Source organism: Mycteria americana, chromosome 7, assembly GCF_035582795.1.
Source record: "Mycteria americana isolate JAX WOST 10 ecotype Jacksonville Zoo and Gardens chromosome 7, USCA_MyAme_1.0, whole genome shotgun sequence".
Lineage (NCBI taxonomy): Eukaryota > Metazoa > Chordata > Aves > Ciconiiformes > Ciconiidae > Mycteria > Mycteria americana.
Window position 1 is genome coordinate 26,298,518 of NC_134371.1, and position 24,034 is coordinate 26,322,551.

Below are 24,034 nucleotides of genomic sequence, written 5' to 3' on the forward strand. Positions count from 1 at the left end.
GAGTACCCTGGTATACAACTCTGTACCATGAACTATTCTCAGACAACACTAAGACATGGTGGTACTTACAGGTGGTGGTGGTGTTTTGGTTTTTTTTCAGTGGATGAAGCAATACAAGGAAGGACTTCAACTAAAATAAAGGCTTTTTTTCATCTACCACTGCATCTAAGCATTTAACTTGCATAGTACACTGAAAAAGAAGCTTTCTTGAACAGCATTCCTGCACGTCTCCTAGAAACTTCAAACAGGAGATGGTCACAGCAAGCATAAGCAACATCCAGTAGTAGGTTCTCCATTTTCCTTCCTAGTGTTTTGTAAATAACCACCACGCCACTGACTAGGGCTACAAGGTTTTGGTGCCAATTATTAGCCATTTTTCTTTTGCTGCTGCTACATTTAAAAGACATTTTCATCAGTTGTTACCGACATAGGGAATACCTCAGTTTAAAAATACTTTATCTAAACTCAACACCTGAAATTTGAATTTAAAAAAAAAAAAAAAAAAAAATCTTTCTTGGACTTCTCTTTGTTATTGCTGCAACAGTTATTTTCAGTTCCAGGTTTAAAGTAGTACTTTTTTAATCATATAAAGCTGCCATAAAAGTTTGTTTGGTTTTTTTTTTTGGTTTTTTTTTTTTTTTTTTAAAGAGAAGCTTGATCTGAAATGTCTCTACTGCACTAGCTCTTTTCATTTGCTGAGGAGCTCTAGTGCAAACACATACTGTGTATTTATTTATAAAGGAATTCTAAATAGGGAATGTTATATAAAAAGCAGGAGAGAATGTTTCATAAGACCCTCACTGTGTAAACGCCTATTTAATGATGTACAGTTTCCCCCGCCGCAGTTTTATATCCATGCTTTCTACTATTTGCAACAAAATACCATTAAGATAGTTATATATACACATATTCCCCCCGCCCCCCTGCACTGTGCTTTTGGTTACTTTCCATATCAACTACTGGAGACATGCTCCACCCTCCCAGCAGATTATAATCGATCAAAACTGGAAGGTGTAAGTACCTTTTAAAAAAGGTACAGTTTCCCCCTCATGGATGAATCCCATAATGCAACTTAGGAAAAAAAAGTGCTCAAGTAAGTGAGACTGCCTAAATGTTATGAAGTATTATACAGAGACCAATTCCAAGATGACATTCAGGAATCTGAAGTTAGAGCAAATATATAGGAAGTTATATTAATTCCTTAACTATTTATCTATTGCAGCATTCAAGAAAGTTCTCTCCTACGATTTTCAAAGCTTTAGTTTATTGGGTGATGAGACAGGAGACAGCAAAGCTTTGAGCTTGTTCTTCATAGCTTCTCCCCAACATAGCACTGTTTCATACCTCAGCTCTTCGTTAAAATCATGCTAAGACAACAAAACATCACTTTCTACTAGCTAAAATGGACAAACGGCCTGTATTAATGTTCACTGTACTCTCTGGCACACCTGACTAATCAAAGCTGCAAATCTACTACACTACTGGAATTGTTAAACAGACTTGAACAAAGCAGTACAGACTCAAATAGTTTGTCTGGGGTAATTTTCTGCTCCATATAAAAACATATGGAAATCCCTAAGCTGCAGTAAGTGCTCATGAGTAAGGTTTAAAGTACTTATTCCAACAACATAGTTATGTTCAAGGCATTAGAAATAAGGGGGCCGTCAACTGACAGTGATTCATGCAAAATAAACCTGAACTTTATTAAACAAAAAAAAAAGGAAGTAAAAAATATGGACAGTGCTTACTGTAAAAAAAAAAGTTACTGAAGGCTCTAACCACCAACGGATTATGAAGGTACATAAGCCTCCCACCAGGGCAGAGTACTGGAATGGCAGCATTAAATCAGCACTTATGCTACCCTGAAGTAGCTGCCAAATCTGTATAGGAGCAGAACACCCCAAAACAAAGCGACTAGATATACAACTTAAAAAAAATTTACTTCTGAATGGAAATTAACCTACAAGAACAATACAGCCTGATATACCTCTGTGTAAACGCTTAAAAGGGAACAACATTTTATAACCATTTACTGCATAATTTATTGCAGGCAGAATGTATCCAAAAAAAGAAAAATCACATCTTTCTGGAATCATAAGTCAAGCAGGTTTAAGAAAAACCTTGATTTTATGTGCAATATTCAAATTTAAAAATTTAAAATCTCCCCTGTAACAATTTTGGTATACAAATGGGTTCTAAGGCTAGCCCTTTATCCCCACAGCATTTGCTTTGAGGTACTTTTAAAAAATTGAAGTTGCAAGAAAGAATATCAGAAATGACTCATTGCAATGAAATGCTAATCTGCAGTCAGTCTTACTTTACATGATTCCAAGTGCAATTTAGGAAGTAAAAAAAGAAAATACTAAGAAAACACATCAAAATGCTGTAACCAACAAATGGCTCCTACTTCAATTACAAATATTTTCAGGAAAAAAACCAACAACAAAAACAACAGCTATTTGAAACCTCTATATTCTGGCAGCCCTACTACAGCATATCCATAGTCCATACTGCAAGTAGCTAATAAGGAAATTGTGTTAAAATGATTTGTTCCCCTTTAACATACTCATCAGGCACACAAGCTTTCCTCCGAATAACATGCAGCTGAACTCCTCCTGTTTGTTGTAGAAAGCCTAGCATTTCTTAAGTTTCAGGAAAGCAAGCTGGATCAACTCCACATACATTTTCAACTGACTACAACATTCTTTAGGAAAAACAGCACGGATTTCCTGAACTGAGAACTAAAAGTGTTTTTCTATCAGTCTGTGTGGCAGTCTCACTTTGACACATCTCGCATCATATGAAAGATAGTACTAGATATATATCTCCCCAGGACATGCAATTCCTTATGCAGGTGATGTCGCCTCCTACTATTCCTAAGAGCCAGTTTTGCCTCAAGGAAGTTTGCTTTATTTACTGGCACACACAGTATTACCTTTGTCATTTCATTCTGATCCTTAAGAACATCTGTATAACACTGAATCCATATAATGAAAATGAAAAGGTATGAAGTAAACTAATTGTGTGCGGGATTTCTACAGCTTGTCTGACTCATTTTCCAGTCACTCCAATTTAGTAGTTGAATTTGAAAAGAATACATCACTTAAATAAAAATATGCCCCTTTTAAACTGGCAAATCCATCAACCTGAAAAAGGCTGAAGCACTTATCTAATGTATATTATGGTATTCTATAAAGAAACTCACTGTCATGATTCTACCTTTTAAGACCCTGCATACATTACAACAGTGCATTAGTGATACAAGTTGTAAAATACTTTTCGGTTCCTTTGGATTTGCATATGATGTTTTTGCATCAGTCACTGCAGGTAGATTGAGCAAGCTTTGTTTTTGTGTTTTAACATGCACTCAACTAGATATGGATCAGAATAAATTTATACTCCCTTTTTATCATTATAATTAGCTAAAAAATTGCAAGACAGTCCACAAAACAGGATTTGCTTTAAGACTAACTGCTGGAGTTCCAAGATGTAAGATATGCAGCACTGGAAAATCTTCAGTGATCAGGAATTAGTAGTGTTTAGCCAAGTGTTGAAAGCATTCAGAAGAAAAGTCCTGGTTGGAGGCATGAGGGCTTCAGCACCAACTTTTAAACCTCAATTTCTTGATTGCATATCTCCCATCTTCAAACCTATGTTAAGAAGTGAAAAAAAAGTAGAAAATATTCTCAATTATGTTAAATGTTATTTGAGTGTGGCAGAACTTTCTAACATCGCATGCACCACATTCATATGCACACACAACAGATGTTAAGTATTATATAATGCCACCCTAGCACTTATCCAGTCAACTGAAACCTATAGGCTTCTAGGTTAATTCTTAACTACATTGATTTTCTCCTGTGATGTCCATTCCAGCTTTCTGTCATGACCAGTAGTTTTGTCTGAAGTAGAAGGTGCAACATTAAAAAGGTATTTTATACTAAATTTAATTATCAGCAGTCATGAGTTTAGTCACAGCAAAACTCTCACTTTTTATACTCATGTAATATGACATTCTTGGACAAAATATATGTGAAACATTTCAGATCTGCAGACTGATATGTAGCATCACAGCAAAATGAGAAATGGCTGCTGCATTGCTAACTCAAAGGGAATACAGTCACCTGTAATAACAGAACTCTGGACTCCTAACTGCTGAAACGCAAGTCCAAAGAAAGTTAAAACAAAGTTAACTTTGTCATAAAATAATGGACTAAAAGTGACAATTTCTAGTTCAGTTGGTCTGACAAGTCCTTATTTCAAATGAAGCTGCTCTCAATGTATGCTAAAAGACAACAGAAGCAGAAGTGAGGATCCCAAAAACACTAGGCTTTGTGTCAGTTTGACACACATTACGTCCCCAAAATCCATCCCACCTTATAGCAGATTTTAAAATTAAACTCCTTTTCTTGAGACCCATGATCTACATTTTGGTCCACACTAGAAATGATCTTTCCATGCTGACTGCAAGAAATATGAACTGAGATTTACCTGAAACACAGTGAATATATGAAATTAACTCAAGGATGTCTATTTGTTTCAGCAGCTCGTGAGAAAGATTCTCCCTCAGAACAAAGCAAAACACCTACCTTGCCTACATATTTAGCCAATCAAAAATAAAACTACAAAGTTACACACATTACATTCACAAATCACAGTACTGCTGAATTCAACAATTACCAATGAATCCAAAATACTCAATATATTTAGTCCCAGATGTATTTTAATAAGGCAAACTTGAGGCTCATTCTTTCATATTCAGCAATCATGAACCATGAAAATGTTTCATGATTTCTGAAGATACAGACCACTGAAGGAGTCCCACTAGGCTTCTCTCCTTTGCAGGGAACAGCTATTACATAAGCAATAATTTTTGTGTATTCTACAGTATTCTAATTGAGTAAGAAGTACCCCAGACTGCTTACCTTCTGAAAAATGTCCCCGAAAGAACCTGCAATGCTGTCATTTATAAGAAAGATTAACTGCTTTCAATCTAAATCGGTAACTTACACTGACTGCCAGGATGATCACCACTGTGGGGGCACATAACTATAGGTTGGTGTTCCTGGAGCCCGATATGTGGGCATAGTAACTGGATGAGGGGCTACTGGAGTTGGGGAATGAGTTGTCAACAAAGTACCTAGGATGAAGAGAACATTTTTTTCAGTAAGCACAAATTCGGGGGGGGGGGGAGAAGAAGGAGAAAAAAAAAGTTATTTAAAAACAATTACAGGTCTTCTTCCAATTTAAAATTACCAGTATCATTTTGCACTCCAGTCCCAAACTTCCTTCAAATATTTATGCAAGAGGATCATTTTAATGTTTAGTCCAATGCACATAAAGACACTCACTACTCAAAAATAGCTCTAGCAGAAACCCTGCAGCATAAGCATTATTCACTGCAAAACTTTTTCCCACAGCAGGCTTTACATGCCATAAGAATATTTGATGGTAGATAACTTGACTGATAAATCAGAATAAATTAGTTCTTTTTTGCATTATTCCAGATAGGTTTTACAGACTAATGGGCTTCAGAAACAAACAGGCTGAGATAGCAGGATCTTAACTGTCTTACTCTACAGCACTTTGTAGAAACAGTAACAAACACCTGGGATAAGCTTGCCCACATACAAAACTCCAGCGTTAGCTCAGTTTGTGACACATAACTTCTCTAGTTTTGAGATTCCTCAAATTAAATGATACATTTGACAAGATAAAAACCAGAATCTGAAAACAAGCTCATAGCTCTCATTTTTTAGATTACTGAATTGAGCAGCCTTTGAGTGAATGTGGACATTTCTTCATGAGTTAACACCCACCAGTAACAAAGCATGACACTCCCTCAGTAAACACTCACAGATGAGTCTAGATATTGGTTAAACAACATTTTTTCCAAAACACTACCACTAAAAGAGTGTGGCATTAGGAAGCAGACATCCCTAACCATTGCCTATGACACAGAAGACCTGCAAGTAGTGCAAACACATAAAATGTTATATCTCAACATACAAGGAAGGTCAGCGATATGAGGGGTGGGCTAAGAACACCGCATTTTCCTCAGCCTTAAGAGGTTGCTGTTTTCAGCTAGGCGTAGAGAAATGTATCAAGAAGAGGAAGTCAGACTCTTCACACGATAAGATGAGAAGCAAAGGATGCAAGAATAAATGACATCCCATACAGATATAAAGAAGAACTATTTTACCTTAATACTAGTATCTGAAAAGAGGATGTGATATCTCCATCCTTAGACATGATCAAAATATCACTGAACAAGTACGCAACCTGATCTAGCCAGACCCACTTTGAAGATGCTGGACTAGGTGACCTACAAAAGTCCCTTCTAATCTAAACAATTTTATGATTCTGCCAAGTACACCTCTGGCATCACATTCTTGTAATGCAGCTGTGTTCTGCCTGGACCCGAAAGGAGAGCTTCATCAAGAAAGCATAAGGGTTGTTGTGAGTTCACATACCTGCTGACATTGCCATAGTAGTCCCAGCCACCATCCCCATAGTCACACCATTTCCTCTTGGTGGTGGAATTGGAGCTGGATACATAGTTGCTGGCATGCCATTAGGCTGTACCACTGTGGTGTGGTGAATTACGTGGGGTGGTGCTGCATATAAAGGCTGTGTGTAGTAAGTGCCTTGCTGTCAGAGAAAAAAAGTAAATTAAGTAATTATAGTATATTTGGTGGGGAAGATAAATGATGTCTTCTTTCATGAATGCATCATAAAATAAAAGCATTATTCTAAAGATGCAATGTATTTACAGAGCAGAAGCCAAAACATTCATTTCTACTTTTCCAATTGCGTTTCACTGGCAAACTTTTTAACATTTAGCCCCTTTTTAAGGCATTTAGGGTAACATTCAAAAGCAGGGACCTCTGTAGGACTCATTCGTCATTCATTCCCTTCATTTGGTATCTTTTCATATATTAATCCATGATGGAACTTCTCTCATTCTTTCACAACTTTTTATTCAGCTGCTTTTAGTTAAAGAACCAAAGGTTTCTGACAAATCCAAATACGCTAAGCAGATTGGATAAACCTTGTTACGTGCATATTAATTCCCTTCAACTACTGCGTGCACGCCAGGCAAGTTTCCTCTACGCAAAAAGAGGGCCAACTTTTCCCCAAAATATCATTTTTACTGAAGTGTCTTAATTCTATCCTTTCTAATACTTTTCAACAGTTTGCCTAACATGAGGCTTGGTAACTCCCCAAATCACAACAGAGGCTTCCTGGAAAAAAAAAAAAAATTAGTGCAACTTCATGATGATTTTTGACAAAACAAAATTAGGATGTGGTAGTTACAGCATCCAGCACGCACTTTTAAAACTACTGAATCTAGCGTCTCTTCAAAGACTAAACACATTATCCGTAAGAGCAGAGTAACTGTCATGTGAGAAAGAATGTAAAAGTGCACACACACACACTCTGTAAATCACTGTATTAAGAATTTTTACTGTAGGCAGCTAAAAATTCTCTCCATCCATGAAGAAATAAATGTGATGTAAAGTTAAGAGTTCAAGCAGATATTACAAGGTAAACAAACAGTATTCAAACAGACATTTTTTTTATTCTGTTCATTTACCTGTGCATATGGATTCTGCTGTGGATAGGCACTTCGAACTGGGTACACAGCAGTCTGATAGGGATTCGGTGAGGAAGAATATGGTGGCACTGCACCACTAGTGGGTGAACAAGATACTTTATATGGGGTGCCTGGTGTATAACCTGAAACAAAGGTAAATCTGCATTAAAAACATGAAAAACAAGTGTCAGTACACTGCTTTCTAAAGTCAGAGGTAACTATTTTCTTAATTTCCAAATTCCTTGATCTTCATGTGAGTACTTAGTAGGCTAGTCTCAATATCCAAGCACAAGTTCTATCATTTACATAATACTGGTAACAGTCTGAAAATAATACTTGACTCTGCCAACTAAGCATGGAAGTTAACTGCGTTTTTGCATAATTTGCTCTTCAAATCTATGGATATGGGATAAAAAAGTGGATTTGGATTTTCGCAGTAACATCATTAAATACTTGGATTCAGCCTATTAGACAGCATTCCTACATAGGAGGATTTGGTACGTGTTAATATGAGCCCAGTTCTCAATGCACTCCAAATTGTACTGGCAAAACATAGTAACAGTTAACTAACCTGCAATTACCTTCTGTAGAAGACGATATAGCACAAGAATAACTTAATTTCAAAATTCAGAATCATGTAAAGAGCTCAAGATGATTTTTCAGAGAACAGACACACAATCTGCAACCTCTACTTCAACTGACATTTATTCATATATGTTTTCTAGCATTTTCTGAACTGGCTAAAATAAATATGAAAGGCCATACCTTTAAAACACAAGCACTGTAGAGTTCATTGCAATTGCAAATTAGACTTCGAAGGCACTTTAATATCTTTAAATCTCCTTTTTGTGTATTACATACATAGACATACCCTTAATCATCACTTAAGAATTATTTTGATACATTACAGTAAGACTTCAGATGCCATCAGAAAGAATTTTACATTCCTATTACAAGGCCCTCAAAATTAGTCTGCCTTGTAAACGGTGGGAACTGTTCAATTTTTACAGGGATAAGTAGCAACTGCTGGCTCAGACCCTGCCTAAAGACAGTTCTTGGGTAATTTCTTCAGCCCTCATCAGACAAGGTCTCAGGATAACAGAACAAGGGCTTGATGAGGCATGGAGGAGATCTATGAAAAGCACCTGATCTGCTACACGCTATACTAAGATCTGCTGCACGCTACACTCCCAAGATTATACTATGACTTAATGGCCAGAGTGGGAATACAAATACCTTAGCAGCAGCATCCACCAGCAATGACATTTAGGGTAGTAAACAACAGGCATGACCTATGCCGGAGAAAGCATCAAAGCCCTAGCCTAGCCCTAGAAAATATCTTGGGTCTCATGCAGGTCCACCACACTAGGAGATGCAACATCCACAGATACAATTTCTGTTTACTTTGAATTGTACAAACTAGGACTAGGGCAACACAAGGAAGAAAAAACACTTGGTAATTATAGAAAAAAATGAGACTATCAGAACAGAGATTAGGTTGACTTTAAAAACTGTCTAGAATATGCCAACTTTAATACAGAGAACAGATCTGAAGCTATATAGCAGAGAGAACACTGGCATTTGTGTTGTGAAAAATCAGTCTGTGCAGACAGCATGATGACAGATGACCTTCACTGTTTTTGAACAAGTGTGAGTTTCTTTCCGATTTCATTCCAGCCTTCAAACTGAAAATTGTTATGTTAATGAAGAAATAAGCTTACTATGTTTTTCTTCCCCTTTTTTTTTTTTAATAGAATTTATCACCTTCAGAGACACTAAAGAAAGCTACCACAGCACTTACGCTGAAGTCTTGTTTTTAGAGACCCTAAGTATTTGAAGAATAAAGCATGCTGAGGAAGTAACTTCTATTTCTAGTATGGGGAGCTATTTGTGTTGAATAACTCAGCCACAAAATGCCGAACGCAAGGCATCACTACTGAACTACAACTATGTCCTCAGTAAAACCCACTCTCATTCTAAAAACCCACTGATCCAGCTGCACAGGCAATTCAACTTTCATTCTTGTAGCATGGTACATCTGTACAAAAGGTATTCCGCCTTCCCATTTAATTTCTTTCTCCCTTACAGGGAGCAAAGACCTTAAAAGTAAACCACATGGTTATTAAAAAAACCACAGAAATTTAAGAAAAATACCTGTAAAGAAGGTACCCTTTCTGAACAGCAGTGGCATGGCACATTCAAATACTGCTGCGTGATGTGAATTTACAAAAGCTTTGATTCTACAAACAGTTACATCAGAAAAGTTAAAAGAGAAATATAAAAAAATCCCTGCTGCTAGGACAAAGTACTTCAAGCTGTTATCTGCCTGAATTAGGAGATCTAGACATTTTGAACTTTAGTTCATAGCTTAAAGAGTAACTAAAAATTAAAGCTATTCTTAGTTATGAAATAAAAGCTTATTTTCTATTCAACAGCAATAAAGACTCTAATAGTACTACCTTTAAAAAAAATTAAGGACATTCGAAGATGGTATATAACTTCTATACATCTCTATTCCTTTTTCACATAAAAGTGAAAAAATTCTTACTCTAACTTCATTATATAGCTAGAGATATATTCCAAGATGAATTAATGCAAACTAATCTTACAACACGATTAAGTCTAACAAGTCAAGAATCTTCCCCAGAAACCATAACCTTCTATTACAACATAACTGACATGGAGGAAAAAACCCAATCAACTGGATAAAAACATCAGTCTCATGATTTGGTAAACTGATTACATGCAGCTTATCTTCATCTTCCTGCAGTAGAATCTGCAAACTGCAACCAGTAATAAGACTGGAACTACCTTTCAGTTATCTGATCCTAGGATCAAAAATTACAGCTACTCCTCAGCACAGCTGCAGGAATCCTGATGATATATACAATGGAGCACAGAAGGCAGAGACACATCACTAAGGTAATCTCGACCATGAAACTGAATGGCCTATTAGTAATACAAGCCGATAATAAAAGCCCACATAGGGTTTTGACTCCCATGCTAAGACACATACCCCTGGATGGGAACTGCCCTCCCTTGAACATCACTCTCAAAGTTCTTAAGCAATCCAGTGCAAATGCAAGCTAGTACCCCTAGGCTGATACTTCCACAGAGACAATACCCTATCCAAAGGATAGATTTTTTTTTTTTAAATTACTGGAACTTAATATCCATCCGTTTCCCTACCTTCAATTCAAGACCGAAGACAAGCCAAAATCAGTTCTGCACTTGCTATGCCTCTAAACAGCAAACTGAACAGAGACACAGGCTGTACCAACTAGAATACTCTACAGTTCCAAGGAAAGCTACACAGCTATGTACTTTTAACACGGAAACATTTTAGATTACTTACTCTCTCTTGCCTCAGTAATTGCTGCCACACCCTTTTAAGAGTGTCCTGGTAGTTAATGGAATACCATACATGACAAACACTGAACTTCAATACTGCAAGCAGGCTTCCACAACGTAAGCTTCCCAATTTCAAGCAGCATCCTTTCCCATCACCATAAGTTACACAAGGGAATTTAGGGACAAATTTGGTTATGTCCCATGTGTATCTCAAAAATTGGCATAATATATGCAAGTGAAATAGCTCCTGAAGATGGCCCAGATCTACATTAACAAAGCAATCTAAGGAATTCCTTAGTATGCAAAATAACCACAGGGAGAATACTGTTCTATCAGATGTATGTTCCTGGTTTAAGTGGAAATTAATGCTACCTGTTTCTGTTTTGTTTCAAGCATTAGCACATCAAAATCATCTTCTATTAGTGAAGGCAGAACTACATAAAAATAACTTAGGTGAGTGCTTTGGTTTCTCTTATGTCTGTTTTGATCCATTACAGTACGAGGTTTGACAAGGCTAAGTGCAAGGTCCTGCACTTGGGCCACAACAACCCTATGCAACACTACAGGCTTGGGAAAGAGTGGCTGGAAAGCTGCCTGGCAGAAAAGGACCTGGGAGTGCTGGTTGACAGCCGCCTGAATATGAGCCAGCAGTGTGCCCAGGTGGCCAAGAAAGCCAATGGCATCCTGGCTTGTATCAAAAATAGTGTGGCCAGCAGGACTAGGGAAGTGATCGTGCCCCTGTACTCGGCGCTAGTGAGGCTGCACCTCGAATACTGTGTTCAGTTTTGGGTCCCTCACTACAAGAGAGACATTGAGGTGCTGGAGCGTGTCCAGAGAAGGGCAATGAAGCTGGTGAAGGGTCTAGAGCACAAGCCTTATGAGGAGTGGCTGAGGGAACTGGGGTTGCTTAGCCTGGAGAAAAGGAGGCTGAGGGGAGACCTTATTGCTCTCTTCAACTCCCTGAAAGGAGGTTGTAGAGAGGTGGGTGTCAGTCTCTTCTCCCAAGTAACAAGCAATAGGACAAGAGGAAATGGCCTCAAGTTGTGCCAGGGGAGGTTTAGACTGGATATTAGGAGATTTTACTTCACTGAAAGGGTTGTCAAGCATTGGAACAGGCTGCCCAGGGAAGTGGTTGAGTCGCCATCCCTGGAAGTATTTAAAAGACGTTTGGATGAGGTGCTTAGGGACATGGTATAGTGGTGGTCTTGGTAGTGTTAGGTTTACAGCTGGACTCGATGATCTTAAAGGTCTTTTGCAACCTATACGATTCTGTGATTCTGTTTTTCCATCTCCCTTTTCCTAGGCTCATCACATTCCCTTTCTCTTAGATGACAAGCATGCAAATGCAGTTACCTAAATCCTCCCCCAATATCCACTGTGGACAAAACAGTTTTACCCAGCAACCAGGCTTTCTAGACAATCAGTTTGTGGAAGGCAATTTTAAGGGCAGAAAGAAGGCAGGAAGTTGAACTTGGAAAGAGATACCACTTAAGAAAAGGATGAAAAAAGAATTTTGAAGACAACAGACAGAAGAAAAAACAGGAATCTGGAAACAACCAGTAGGATGCAAAGCAAACAGAATCAAGAAGGAAGCAGTGAAGGGAAACACGATGCAATCCTCAAGTATCAGCCTGAAATATAGGAACAACAGCTAAAAACTCAGCTTTTCCCTTCTCTGGAGGTGCAAGTAGTATGACTTAAGATTATACTCAATTTAATTTATCAGATGATGCCTTACGAGTCACATTCAAAGTAATATAAAACTTACACTGTGGGATAAGTGTTATTGTAAGCCCCTAAAGCTTTTCCTTTCTTGGTTCTAACAACTTCCAAACTTCAGGTTACTGCTTTGACATACCTATTACACATACCTGTTTGGAAGGTAGGATTTGCTCCAGGATACATATTAGGGGAATAGGCAGGAGCAGCTGCTGCATAGCCCATTGGGAAGCCAGCTAGAAGAAAGAATATGTCAGTTATTTTCTAGACTTGACTGCACAGTCTAACTAGACTTTACTCTCAAAGATTCTCACTGTACATCTTTTAATTGAGATGAGCTAACAGATGGCCTTCAATCACACCTCCTCAACTAAAACATCGAGCTCCTCTTCTCCCAAGCCACCTGAAGCTGAATGCTAGACGAAGGGAACAGCTAAGGAGTCACAAGTGCCATTCTCCCTTACATCCCTGTTTCAGCAAATCTCAAAGATGGCCAAGTAACTCAAGTTAGTTGGACAAAGTTTTGTGCAACTATCCAGCCCCCTCCCCCCCAAGTTTTAAGACCCGATGTATAGAAAATATTTATCTGAAGGGACATTTTCACAGAAATAAATCCCTAGAAGTCAGAGTGACTCTGACTCTCCAAATCAGAGATATCGCAAGTAGAGAGTACAAAGCAACCTTAGGTAGTCCGAAATACTCATTCCATTTGACACAGATTTGTTATTACACTCAAGTATCAAACAAGCTCACCAGTTTCAAGTATGTACTATGACAGTTAACAGTAACAAGTGATTCATTGAGGTATCAGCAAAATGATAGGTTAACACTTCTACACCAGAATACAAGAACCACTACGGCTGAATATCGCAATATACTGGCCTCCAACATAAGGCAAAAAACAGCATTAGCAAAAGCTACAGTTACCTGAAAGAGACAAAGTTTGTTTAGATTGTAGTAAGTGAAATTGCTGAATTAATCATAGCTATTAATTTTTCCAGGAACTTATTTATGTTATTCCAAACTGTAAAACTAAGTAATGTCTGTATTTAGAAAGACAGAGTTACTACCACATTTTTTTATCAACATATAAAGAATTCACCCTCTCCAGATAAAAGGTAATTACTATTTGCATATTCACTGTCAGGCTTAAAGCTGCTAGTTTGTTTTAAACTGCTATTCAAATTTGAAGGGTTTCTATTTTGCTATAAATCCCAGAGTCCTTAGCAATTACTCCTAACAATAAAAATTCCTTAGCTCAGGACTATATATGCTAATCTAGTTTTGTAAAGCACCCTGTAAACATATCAAGTGACATACACTTGGCACTACTATTAGGTGGTCAGCATGGATAAGACTAAGAAAAGCATTAGGCTTAAAAATCAAAGGTAAAAATAACATATCCAATTGATAACAACTTTTCAGAGTGTAAATAGCTCTTAAGATTTCAAATTCACAAGCTGCTAATGAAAAGCTTTAGTACAGCTTTACACATTACTCAAACTGACTGCACATCTGCAACATTATTTGTGTTGCATACATTTTCAGTCCTCTGTTCTTTCTTCACAGGTTTAGCTCCACAGTAGAACACTCTGAGCTGCTCAAGAAACAAGTCGTTTGTGAAAAATGTAACTACAACAAGCAGCAGTTTTAACTTCTACACAGAACTTTCATCCATGTGAGAACATTTGGATAGTGATTCCTTGCTATGGTAAACCCATGCAACAACCTCAAATAGGTGTAGTATAATATAAACAGCTATTAATTATGCAACAGCTTTAGCAACACAGTGCCTTTAAATAATACGTTCCACCTAGCAGTATGTTCATTACTTCCTATTCCCATGCAACCCATGTAAATTCAATGATTCTGAATGGAGAATCTGTAGCTTTTAAATTAGGAGGCAAAGAAGGGAGACTTAGTCATGCAAAAATTTTTTTTAAAAAATCCCAAAATGCAAGTCTACTTTTCACTTTAGAAAATGTGTTTTGTGTTTATCCTACCACCTTTAAGACTGAACCAGGCAGCTCAGAAAACTATCTGTACAGTGTAACACTGTAGAACTTATCGACTAAGCTGAATTTAAGGGTCACAGTTGTGTAAATTCACTGACTACTATAAGGAAGAACTTTGAGTTATCAACTTGTAGCATGACATTTAAGGCACTTCTATAACAATTCTACTTCAATTCCATATATTTTAGTTATGCTTATTTACAACCAAGTGAAGAATGGCAAATATACAGTACTTACATAATTCACAATTAGTCTAATATGTGTAACAGTAGAATAAAAGATTAGAAGTTGTAATATTGGTTAAACTGCTATTTATGAATCGACAATAGTATATCTTCCCAAGTAAATTAAGGTACCACTTAGATTAGCATAAACAAGAGCTTCAACGCAACGTGTAAATGGCTATAAGTACAAATGAAACCCTGGTTAATATAAATCTGTATTCAGAAAATGAATAGAGACAAAAACACAAAGTTATATTTAAATAATTCATAATAATATTTACCTAAAGCAAAAGAAAGCCTTGAAAAAGCAATCTGTTACAAATATAGAAATAACTGTACTGTAACTGATATTAATTAATAAGCCACTACTGCTTGCCTTATAAAATTACTGTAGTCCATATAACTAAGACAGTTACAGAGAATAAAACCATCCTGCGGGACTTTGGTTACACAGCATCAGCTTTACAATTTATTACTGCACCATTTCAGTCACTTAATAGACTTAAAAAACACTGCAACACAGCTTGTGTTTTCCCCTTATAAATACTGTAGAAATCAAGAAAGGTACACACTAGTTTGAAGAAAAAATTAAAAGTACCTGAAAAGCAAAAATAAAAATAAAAGGTTTTTGAGACAATCAAGTCAACAGTAAAGAAAATTCATTTATGCACCAGTATTTAGAAGAAGGAACAGAGAAAAGCGGAACAGGAAAACAGGAACCCCAGTACACTATCTAAGCTGAAAAACAGACTTAAAAACTGTAAATACCAGTAGGAAAATATAGTACAGCTACAAAGAATATAACAGTAATGGCGCAGAATGATTTCTAGCTCCCAACACAGACACCAACTAAATCACAAAACAGCCTCCCTGTAAAAGCTACAAAAGTTTAATTGGTTATGATACATAAAATCTGAGCTGAAAGACCTTCCAGCCTCCCCCAGGATGGAATAATTCCCTTACCCCACAGATAACAGAAAAAAAAAAAGACTGCATCAAGACATACTGCTTGAAATGCCTCACAGAGGCACACAGCCCTTCTCTTCGGCCTTCCTGGAAAGTTCTGTGCAAATCTAATTATTGCCTTATCCAGCTTCTGAACTATGGGGACATCAGAAATGAAGCCTGCTCACACACACATTAGGAGATGAGGGGGGAAAACCCTGGAGAGAAACTTGAAGCCAAATGAGAAACAGAGAAAGCAAGAAATACATGTAATTTCTGTTTTAAAAACATCTTTTGGCAATTTTCTTGGTCCCATCTTTGATGCTATGCTTTGGGCAGTCATAAAACAGATAGCATGAAAAAGAATTAGAGGACAGAAAGGTTAACAGCGCCAGCCAACTAGCAGCAGAAATAGACTGACTCCTCTTCTTGCAGGGCGTAATTATTAGAGCTCCTAAAATAAGCTGCTCTGAAAGAGATACTGAAGTTAGAAATGTAACAGAACAACTAACATCACTCTTGAAATGTCACTTTTTAAATGAAAAAAAAACCCACCCAAATCCCAAAACAGATTACCATACATGAAGCCATTCATAAGTGACTATTTCTTCTTGATTACAAAGATCAGTGTAACTGAAACTCATTAAAAAAAAAAAACAGAGTTACTTACCTGGATAACCAATTCCTTTGGCATTTGCATAGGGAACCCCAGAAGATCCAGGGCTGTACACAGGATTCATGATTTCAGTAACTGAATCAGGAGGGGGGGGAAAAAAAAAAAAGAAAAAAGTATTTACTCAAGTATAGGGGAAGCTTGAAATCTCAGCAACTAAAATGGAACTGGAAATAGGGGAAAGCGTATCGGCAGAAAAGGTAACAGAGGAAAAAGCAGCAATTCCACTACTCATTAACATTAAAACTGTAGCTACAAGCAAGAGAGAGTCACTGAAGAAGCAGGTTTCAAAGCATCACAACCCTCAAATCAGTTAGAGCACATCTTAGGAATAAAACAGTCCCTGTTGCGGAGCATGCTTTCAAAATATTTCCATCCCTAAGAGCTCCCCCATGGTGCACAAATCCATAACCCACTGCAGGAGTTCACATGTGTTGGACTTCTTCCCCCATGCCATCTATCATCTATCAATCACTTATCTATCTACCATCTATCAATCTTGGTTTCTTCCCATTTCTTTCTTAAATCATCTAGCCAAGGTATGCAAATACTTACGGTCTATTACTACTGGGATTTCAAGCCTGGGATTCCAGTCCTTTACCAGCAGCAAATTCATCCACCGTCAATAGCCCAAGTATTACAGCAGTAAGGGGCAAAAGACTTTCCGTATTAGACAGCTAGCTCACGTTTATTTATTTACTTGCTGCTAAGTTCTTCAGAGCCTTATGACAAGCTGACAGTTGGGTCCAGTCATTTCTGACTTGTGTATTCACACACCAAAAAGGCACCTACAGCTAGCATCACTGGCAGGACTAAAACCAAGTCCCCAGTTTTAAAAACGATCTTGTACATAAACACAAAGGAAAATAAAATGGCATTGAAGATGCTTCTCAGATTTTTCTAGTACACCTATGTACTTCTAGGAACATACATCACTGCAGCACAGCTCACAAGCAAGCCCACCACGTGCCTCTTACAAGAGTACTGTTCACAATGACTTTTCTAATATTTTAGAAAAAAAGTCCCCATATTTTAACCCCAATATCTTCAATCATCTGATTTTCTGCATACATTTCCAGATTTACCACTTCTCTTCCTGCAAGTGCCCATTTTTCACTACAAATAGCCTCTGACGGCAAGACAGGAGGACGCACTATGAAACCAGACTTTCTTATTAACTGTTAATATCTGATACTTGAGTCACTTCCTCTTCTACATCTCGAGATGATGTCTTACTTAAACGAGCAGTGCATTAAGCAGTTTAACACAGTTTAACAGAATTTTGTAAATTAAGTTTATGAAGCAAGAAAGAGTCATAATTACACATGCACTACTTTAGTTACAGACTATGTTATGGCAAGAATCTGAGTTAAGTTTACCAGTATAGCTGCACTGATAAACCAATGTTAAGTGACTGTATAAAGCATAAGTAGTTTGCTTTTTAAAGTAACACTAAAACCGGCTCTGTGCCAAGAATTTTAGCAGCACCTAGTACACAACAGAAGTAAAAGAAACATTTGTGCAAAATTAGGAGATCAGAAAGTAAATGCTGTCAGAACGTTTATCATCAGGTTTCACAAAACATTCAAACTTGCTGTAAGAGAATTAAAAGATGCACCAGTTTCTTGGACTTTCCCCACACATACACTTAGCAAGAATACTAACTTAAATAGAATTGCTTTTATTTTTTCCAGCTTCATACTTGATTACATATCAAGACAACAGAATCCATTAAGAATGAGTTAAAAAACAATCAACCTGCTATTTACATTGCTTAGTATGCAGAAAGTTCCCCAGAGCAGCATGTTTTTATCACCTGACCAACATCAAAAAAGCAGTTTGACACAAATCTCTTTGGAAATGTTCTACAGCAAACTAGTTGTCTTCAAGTATAAAGCATTACTTTCCACTGAAGCCCCATGGAGTTTTAATAGCATTAACTCTGCTGCACCATAACCAACAGGCATATTTTGCTGGACTAATATTTCACTGTAGAAAGACTGTTTTTTCCCCCCACACACTTTCTTCTGTGCGTCCTCCTTTCTAAATAAGGACTCTCATTTACTTGAAAACTTTCAGTCTGTTCCCTTAATATTTCCCTACACTTCCTTCTCTTTCACATCTCTGCTCCTCTTTCTATGTTGATTTCGTCACATTTTCTCTCTAAACTTACAAAACCCATAACAGGTTCAAGCTTTACTTCAGTTTTAGCATTTCTGAGTTGTGGACTAAAAGTCTTAAGGGAGGTGGATATACCCTTCCACTCAAATATAAATAGGATTCTCCCACACCCTCATATCCCTACAAATATGCTGTTCCTCCTTACAGCCTCTACAGCAATTAGGAGGAAAGACAACCCTGCGGCCCTCTCACCATTCTGAATGACAATAAGAAGAAAGAAAGAAAAAGAGGACTGGAAAACCAGCAAGAGCTTTCTGTAAATATTTGGATAAAATACAAAAAACCCAACCCAACTATTAGAAGTAATAGTAGTCAATGACTGCAGAAGAACACAAGGATGTACATTCTGCGGGATGACTTAAACAGAAGCCATACAAAGCTGAAAAGGTACAGAAAATGAATAGAAAAGGTCAGACAACCCATGAAATGATCTCAAAGGAAGTGCAGATTAAGAGAAAGGAATTCCACTTAAGTAAGGGGAAAACACCTATGGCACTGGGAGCCTGCAAGTTGCCTCTTACCGGAAACAGTGTCAACTTCCACTTCAGACGCAGCCATACTTCAAAATTCGTGTGTACACATACACAAACATTAATTCGACTTTGGTTCAACAGGTATTTTCACCACTTCTGCTTTTGCACTCTAGGTTTCACCACCGAAATACAAGTGGAGATCCACCAGCCTACAAATAGTGCTTACAGTTTTTGTAATGCAGACAAAACTTCAGACCACTTCTAATTAAAAATAATTATTTTCAGGTCTTCTCTGAAAGAGACCCTATACTTACACAACCAACATGTGTAAGTATAATTATATAGTATTACCCAGTGGCTGCAATCATCCCACTCTTACTGTAATTTTACTTGGAAAGGCATCTGTTATATTGAAATATGGAACCTTGCAGTCCACTTCCCTGTAACACTTAAAGTCCACATCAGACGCTAGGGAAACTAGTAGAAAGTGAACCCAAAGAATCGTGGCTTTCAACCTTTTTGTTGGCATCCCCTCCAAAGCATTCTCATGTTAATGTATATGCAAATAAGTGTCTACTGTGCATCATCTGTATATAAATTGCACAGTCAACTGTATATAAATTACAGTCAACTAATTCTTTCAGCTGAAATGAAGGTAATCATATTTATTAAAGATGCTGTGATTAAAGACTATGCAAGCATGCTTGGGAAGTGCAAATGCTTCACGTTTCATTCTTGCCAAAGCCAAACAATCAAACTCAGTTTTGATCAAGCTTGTTAAATCTCATCTTGGGACAGATACCAGGACAATCACCCTCCTCTTAAATTCACGTTTCAGGAAGCTGAGCACAAAGGACAACCACTGTTAATGCTGAAGCTCCAGCACTCCAAATTAGACACACTTTTGCACATAGCTTTTCCTGCTACACAGAATAAGCATATTTCTAGGAAATTCTGCTTTTAAAAATCATTTTACAGACATACCTGCAAAAACTACAGATCAATGCAAACACTGTAAAACAAACTCCACATTCCTTTGACAATAAATAGTAAGAAAATATATCTATTACAAAGTTGTGCAGAAACTGTCAGAACAAGATCTCCTGAATGCTGCTTTGTGCTCATTTTATGACAATTCTATCACAAGAGCTGGGGAACAATCTCTCAAGTACCTTGCCTAAAGCACACTACTGTGGTCCACTAATGCTTTCGTTCTTGGAACTTAAGCAGACTCACACTAAGTCATTATAGTACTTAACATCTATCCATCCTGGAATACTTCTAGAATGCTGTTTGCTGTTAAACTATACAAACGACCCAGTTTCCACTTACATACAATTCCTTTACGAAGTTAATTACCATCTTAGTAATGTTCTACATTTTACCCATTTGATTTCCAGTCAAAGCTTAACAGAATTAAAATGCAATTCCTAAAAGCCTGGTAGTTTGTAATGTAAAAAAAGTAATTTCCACTGCTAAGTAACAAAGAACATAGTTCAGGACACTTCTGCTCTTCAAATAACTGAAAATGATTAAAGTCTCAGTTGCATTACGTTCTGTTAAAACTTCAGCCACCAAAATAGGCCTTTTGATGCAAATCCTAGGCCAAGTAACAGGCACTTTTGTCACAATTACTTTAAAAAAAGGGGGCTCGTATCAGCAGGCATTCAAGACTTCATAAAGTCTAAAACAACACTTCCCATGCTGCATTGGTATTTGCAGGTAACGTGCTTCATTTCTTCCCTTCATCCAAGACCACAAAAAAGGTCACTGAATTTTACCAAGACACAAATATTACTCCTGTTCAAAACAGGGCATGGGTTTATGGTAGTCCATGATTGAAGCCAGCTGGAATCAATGCTTACGCAGAACTGCCATGCTTCTGGCAAGCAATCCCACTCCCAGCACCGGCACTCTAACCCCTCAGTAAGTTGCATCAGCTAAGTTGGTTGGCAGAATTCTGGGTTTTGCTGGAGTTTTTTGGGCAGAGGGTTGCTATGTTTTCTTCCTACCAGCTTGAGAGAGCTGAGACACATCACCAAATGGCTAAGACAGCACCAGTTCCAATGCAAGGAAGGGAGCAAGACTGGATAGTGAAGCTGATTGAAGCTGTAGAACCACAGCCTGGAAAAGGACAATTAACAACTTTGCCCAAAGTTCACATACAAAAATAAAATACAAAGCTGGAAACATCATTCACATGCAAGTCTTCCTCTCCTGCTTGAGTTACAAGATGTTCTTGTCATAAAAAAGAAAGAATGAGACACTTGCAATCACCCTTCAATGTTTTCTGTGTGCATTTTTTTTTTTTTAAGACTACAAAGGAATAGAGCAGTTTAGACTTTTTAATCCTTTCTAATGAATACAATTCTCATCTGTAAGCCTTTTCTAATAGTGGTTTGGTTTTGGGGTTTTTTTGTTGAATAACATATTTGAAATACACATACATTAACACCAATACTACTTGTACCCAGTATCAGTAAGGACAGAGACAATATGATGATATATTAAAGACTCAACAGAACTACTTCTGTATGTCATTCACAAAAAGAAAACCTATACCAAAAATTAAATACTAAGATCCTGCTCGTGAACCAACTCCATTTGTACATTAGTAGCATTGTTCTATTCTTCCAAAATAGAACCTTTACCAAAGCCTGTTTTCTTCAAAAAACCCACTACCTATGGAAAGATTAAACAAACGGCCCAGCATTTCTCAAAGCCTACAATTTTTGTTGTTGTTACTGCATAAGGGGATAAAAGTTGTCAGCTCAAATCCTTACATCGCCTGCATAACTCTGAGATCATGTATATTCTTATTTCAAAGCAGTGGAGTAGCGCAGCAGAATCGTCAATTCCTCACGGTAAGAATCTTAGAAGCCTGTCTATTGCCAAATTTGGGGGAAGTTAATCAACTATGAGAAACAAAAAAACCCCCAAATTGGAAGACTAAAACTTCACTACATAAGGGAGTCGTATTCACAATTTTTTGGTTAAATCCTGAAGCTCTGCTCCTTGGTACATTTTTATCCTACAAAGCATTCTTTCATGAAGTTCATTTTCAGTTTATTCCACATTCTTTTTTGAAATAGGATGAAACCGTCACAAGTTCCAAATTGAGATAGAATCTCCAAAAGCCTCTTAATTCCTCCTACTTTTTAAGCTGAAAGTTGAAGTGCGTAATGACTACCACAAAAAGTACAGGTTGGGAAGCGTGTGTTATATGAGCATGGAAGTATGAAAGTTTTATGACACTAACAATTATACATCTTACAGTAAAATCACATTAAAGCAGACAGAAAGTCTAGTCAAATTAGGTAACGTGTACACCACTACTGAACATTTAAGAACAAATTAAATGCAGCTCTTCTCATGCTGAGAGCTGTATACTACCCCTTACCTAAAACCTAACTTTTTATGTTTCTCAGAGCACCGATTTCATCATTTGGCCAGTGTTTATGGTTTGGTTCCAAACGTCCTAGAAAAGCCCTGAAAGCACAGTTTGCACCAGGCCCTTTTTCTTTTTCTCACAACTCTTCCTAGAGGCTACAGACGACTAAAATTTTATTCCTCCCTCCAGCTCACAGACATAAAGGCAACAGGGCAGATACAACATGCAAGCCACAGACAGCCTTTCACATCCAGCTGAAGCTCACTGATACTATTATTTGAAAATCCAACGGATTGATCGCCTCATGACGCTATACTGAATTTTTATTAAGTTATCAACTGGACAATCTTCAGCCTACACCAATAAACCAGCATTAAAGACGTCCCATGCATTCAAAACCAACCTACTCCACAAAGGTAACCTGAGCTCCCGGCAGCGCCAGAAAGCAGAAGGGGACGAGACGCAGGGCGCCGCGGGCCCTGCCTACCGGTGCCGCGAGGCGGTCGGTAACCGGCTCTCTCCTCACTTAGTCCATCATCACCTGCCACCGTTTAAAGGCCACTTTAGACACCTGTTACGGAGAGCCCTCCAAGCCCCCGAGCGACGCTGAAGGTTACTCGCTGCCCCGCCTGGCGGGGAGCGGCGCGCAGCTGCCCGCCGGGCCGCAGCGCTCTCCCCGGCATCACCCGCACCGCTGCCCGCGCCACAGCGGCGTTGCTGGGGCCCGCCCCCCGCCCCTGCGCCAGGACCCAGGATGGCGGCGCTGCCGCGGCCCCGCCGCCGGAGAAGGGGTCGCCCGGATGGATGAGGGGGAGCCGCGAAGCGGCGCGCCGCGGCCCGCCCGAGAGGCCGGCGGCGCAGGCCGCGGAGGAGGCGCCGGGCCCGGGCTCCCTTACATAACGGGCCCGGCGCGGCAGGGTAAGAAGGAGTGGCTCCGGAAGCCGGCGCCACCCGCGGCGGGCCTCGGCGCCTCGCACTCACCGGGCTGCGGCGCTTCGTGGTGGCGGCCCGGCCGTCGCTGGCTGTCTCGCTGCGTGTGTGTGTGTGCGTGCGTGCGTCCGCCCGTACGTACGCGGCTGCGGGAGGCGGCGGCGGGGCGGGGCGGCGGGCGGAGCCGGGCGGGCGCTGTCTGCGCGGGGCGGGGGGGGCAGTAGCCGCCGGGCGACTCCGGCTCCTCCGCGCCCGGCCGCACCGAACAACTGCGCACCGACCCAGCCGCCGACGTCACTTCCGCGGGGGAGGGGGCGCGCGCACCTAGCCAAGGGGGCGGAAGCCGCCGTCACGTGCACGGAAGCCCCCGGGTGCTACCCCCCCGCAGCACGTGACACCCCCCCCACCCCCCACCCCCCCCGCCGCCGCCGCCGCCGCCGCCATTAGCGACGTCGCTGAGCTGCGGGGCTGGGGTTAAGCAGCGGCGGGACTCGCGGAAGGGCAAAGGGGGTTAAAGCGGGTCTCGCCTCCCTCC

The 24,034-nt window shown here is 39.1% G+C and overlaps 1 protein-coding gene across 2 annotated transcripts; it reads right to left on the reverse strand.

The window, feature by feature from the left end:
• Nucleotides 1-603: 603 nt before the first annotated feature.
• On the reverse strand, nucleotides 604-23,792 carry FAM168B (family with sequence similarity 168 member B). 2 transcript variants are annotated; one of them, XM_075507466.1, is made up of 7 exons: nucleotides 23,551-23,792; nucleotides 16,522-16,602; nucleotides 12,820-12,903; nucleotides 7,598-7,740; nucleotides 6,474-6,651; nucleotides 5,011-5,140; nucleotides 604-3,650 (listed from the first exon to the last, which is right to left on the reverse strand). In XM_075507466.1, exons 2-6 carry the CDS (start codon nucleotides 16,589-16,591, stop codon nucleotides 5,028-5,030), a joined length of 588 nt encoding a protein of 195 aa, XP_075363581.1. In that variant the 5' UTR covers nucleotides 16,592-16,602; nucleotides 23,551-23,792; the 3' UTR covers nucleotides 604-3,650; nucleotides 5,011-5,027. The 2 variants fall into 2 exon arrangements, with proteins under 2 accessions (XP_075363581.1, XP_075363582.1); XM_075507467.1 differs by lacking the exons at nucleotides 16,522-16,602; nucleotides 23,551-23,792 and adding an exon at nucleotides 13,421-13,567.
• Between the last annotated feature and the right edge of the window lie 242 nt (nucleotides 23,793-24,034).

Excerpts from the sequence above, each read along its gene's own strand:
- FAM168B (XM_075507466.1), bottom strand. The coding sequence starts at position 16,591 with ATGAATCCTGTGTACAGCCCTGGATCTTCTGGGGTTCCCTATGCAAAT. Across the intron at positions 7,741-12,819 it reads AAATCCTACCTTCCAAACAG|GTTATACACCAGGCACCCCA; the intron begins GTATGTGTAATA and ends CCTTTGTTTCAG. Across the intron at positions 6,652-7,597 it reads AGCAGAATCCATATGCACAG|CAAGGCACTTACTACACACA; the intron begins GTAAATGAACAG and ends TTTCTCTGACAG.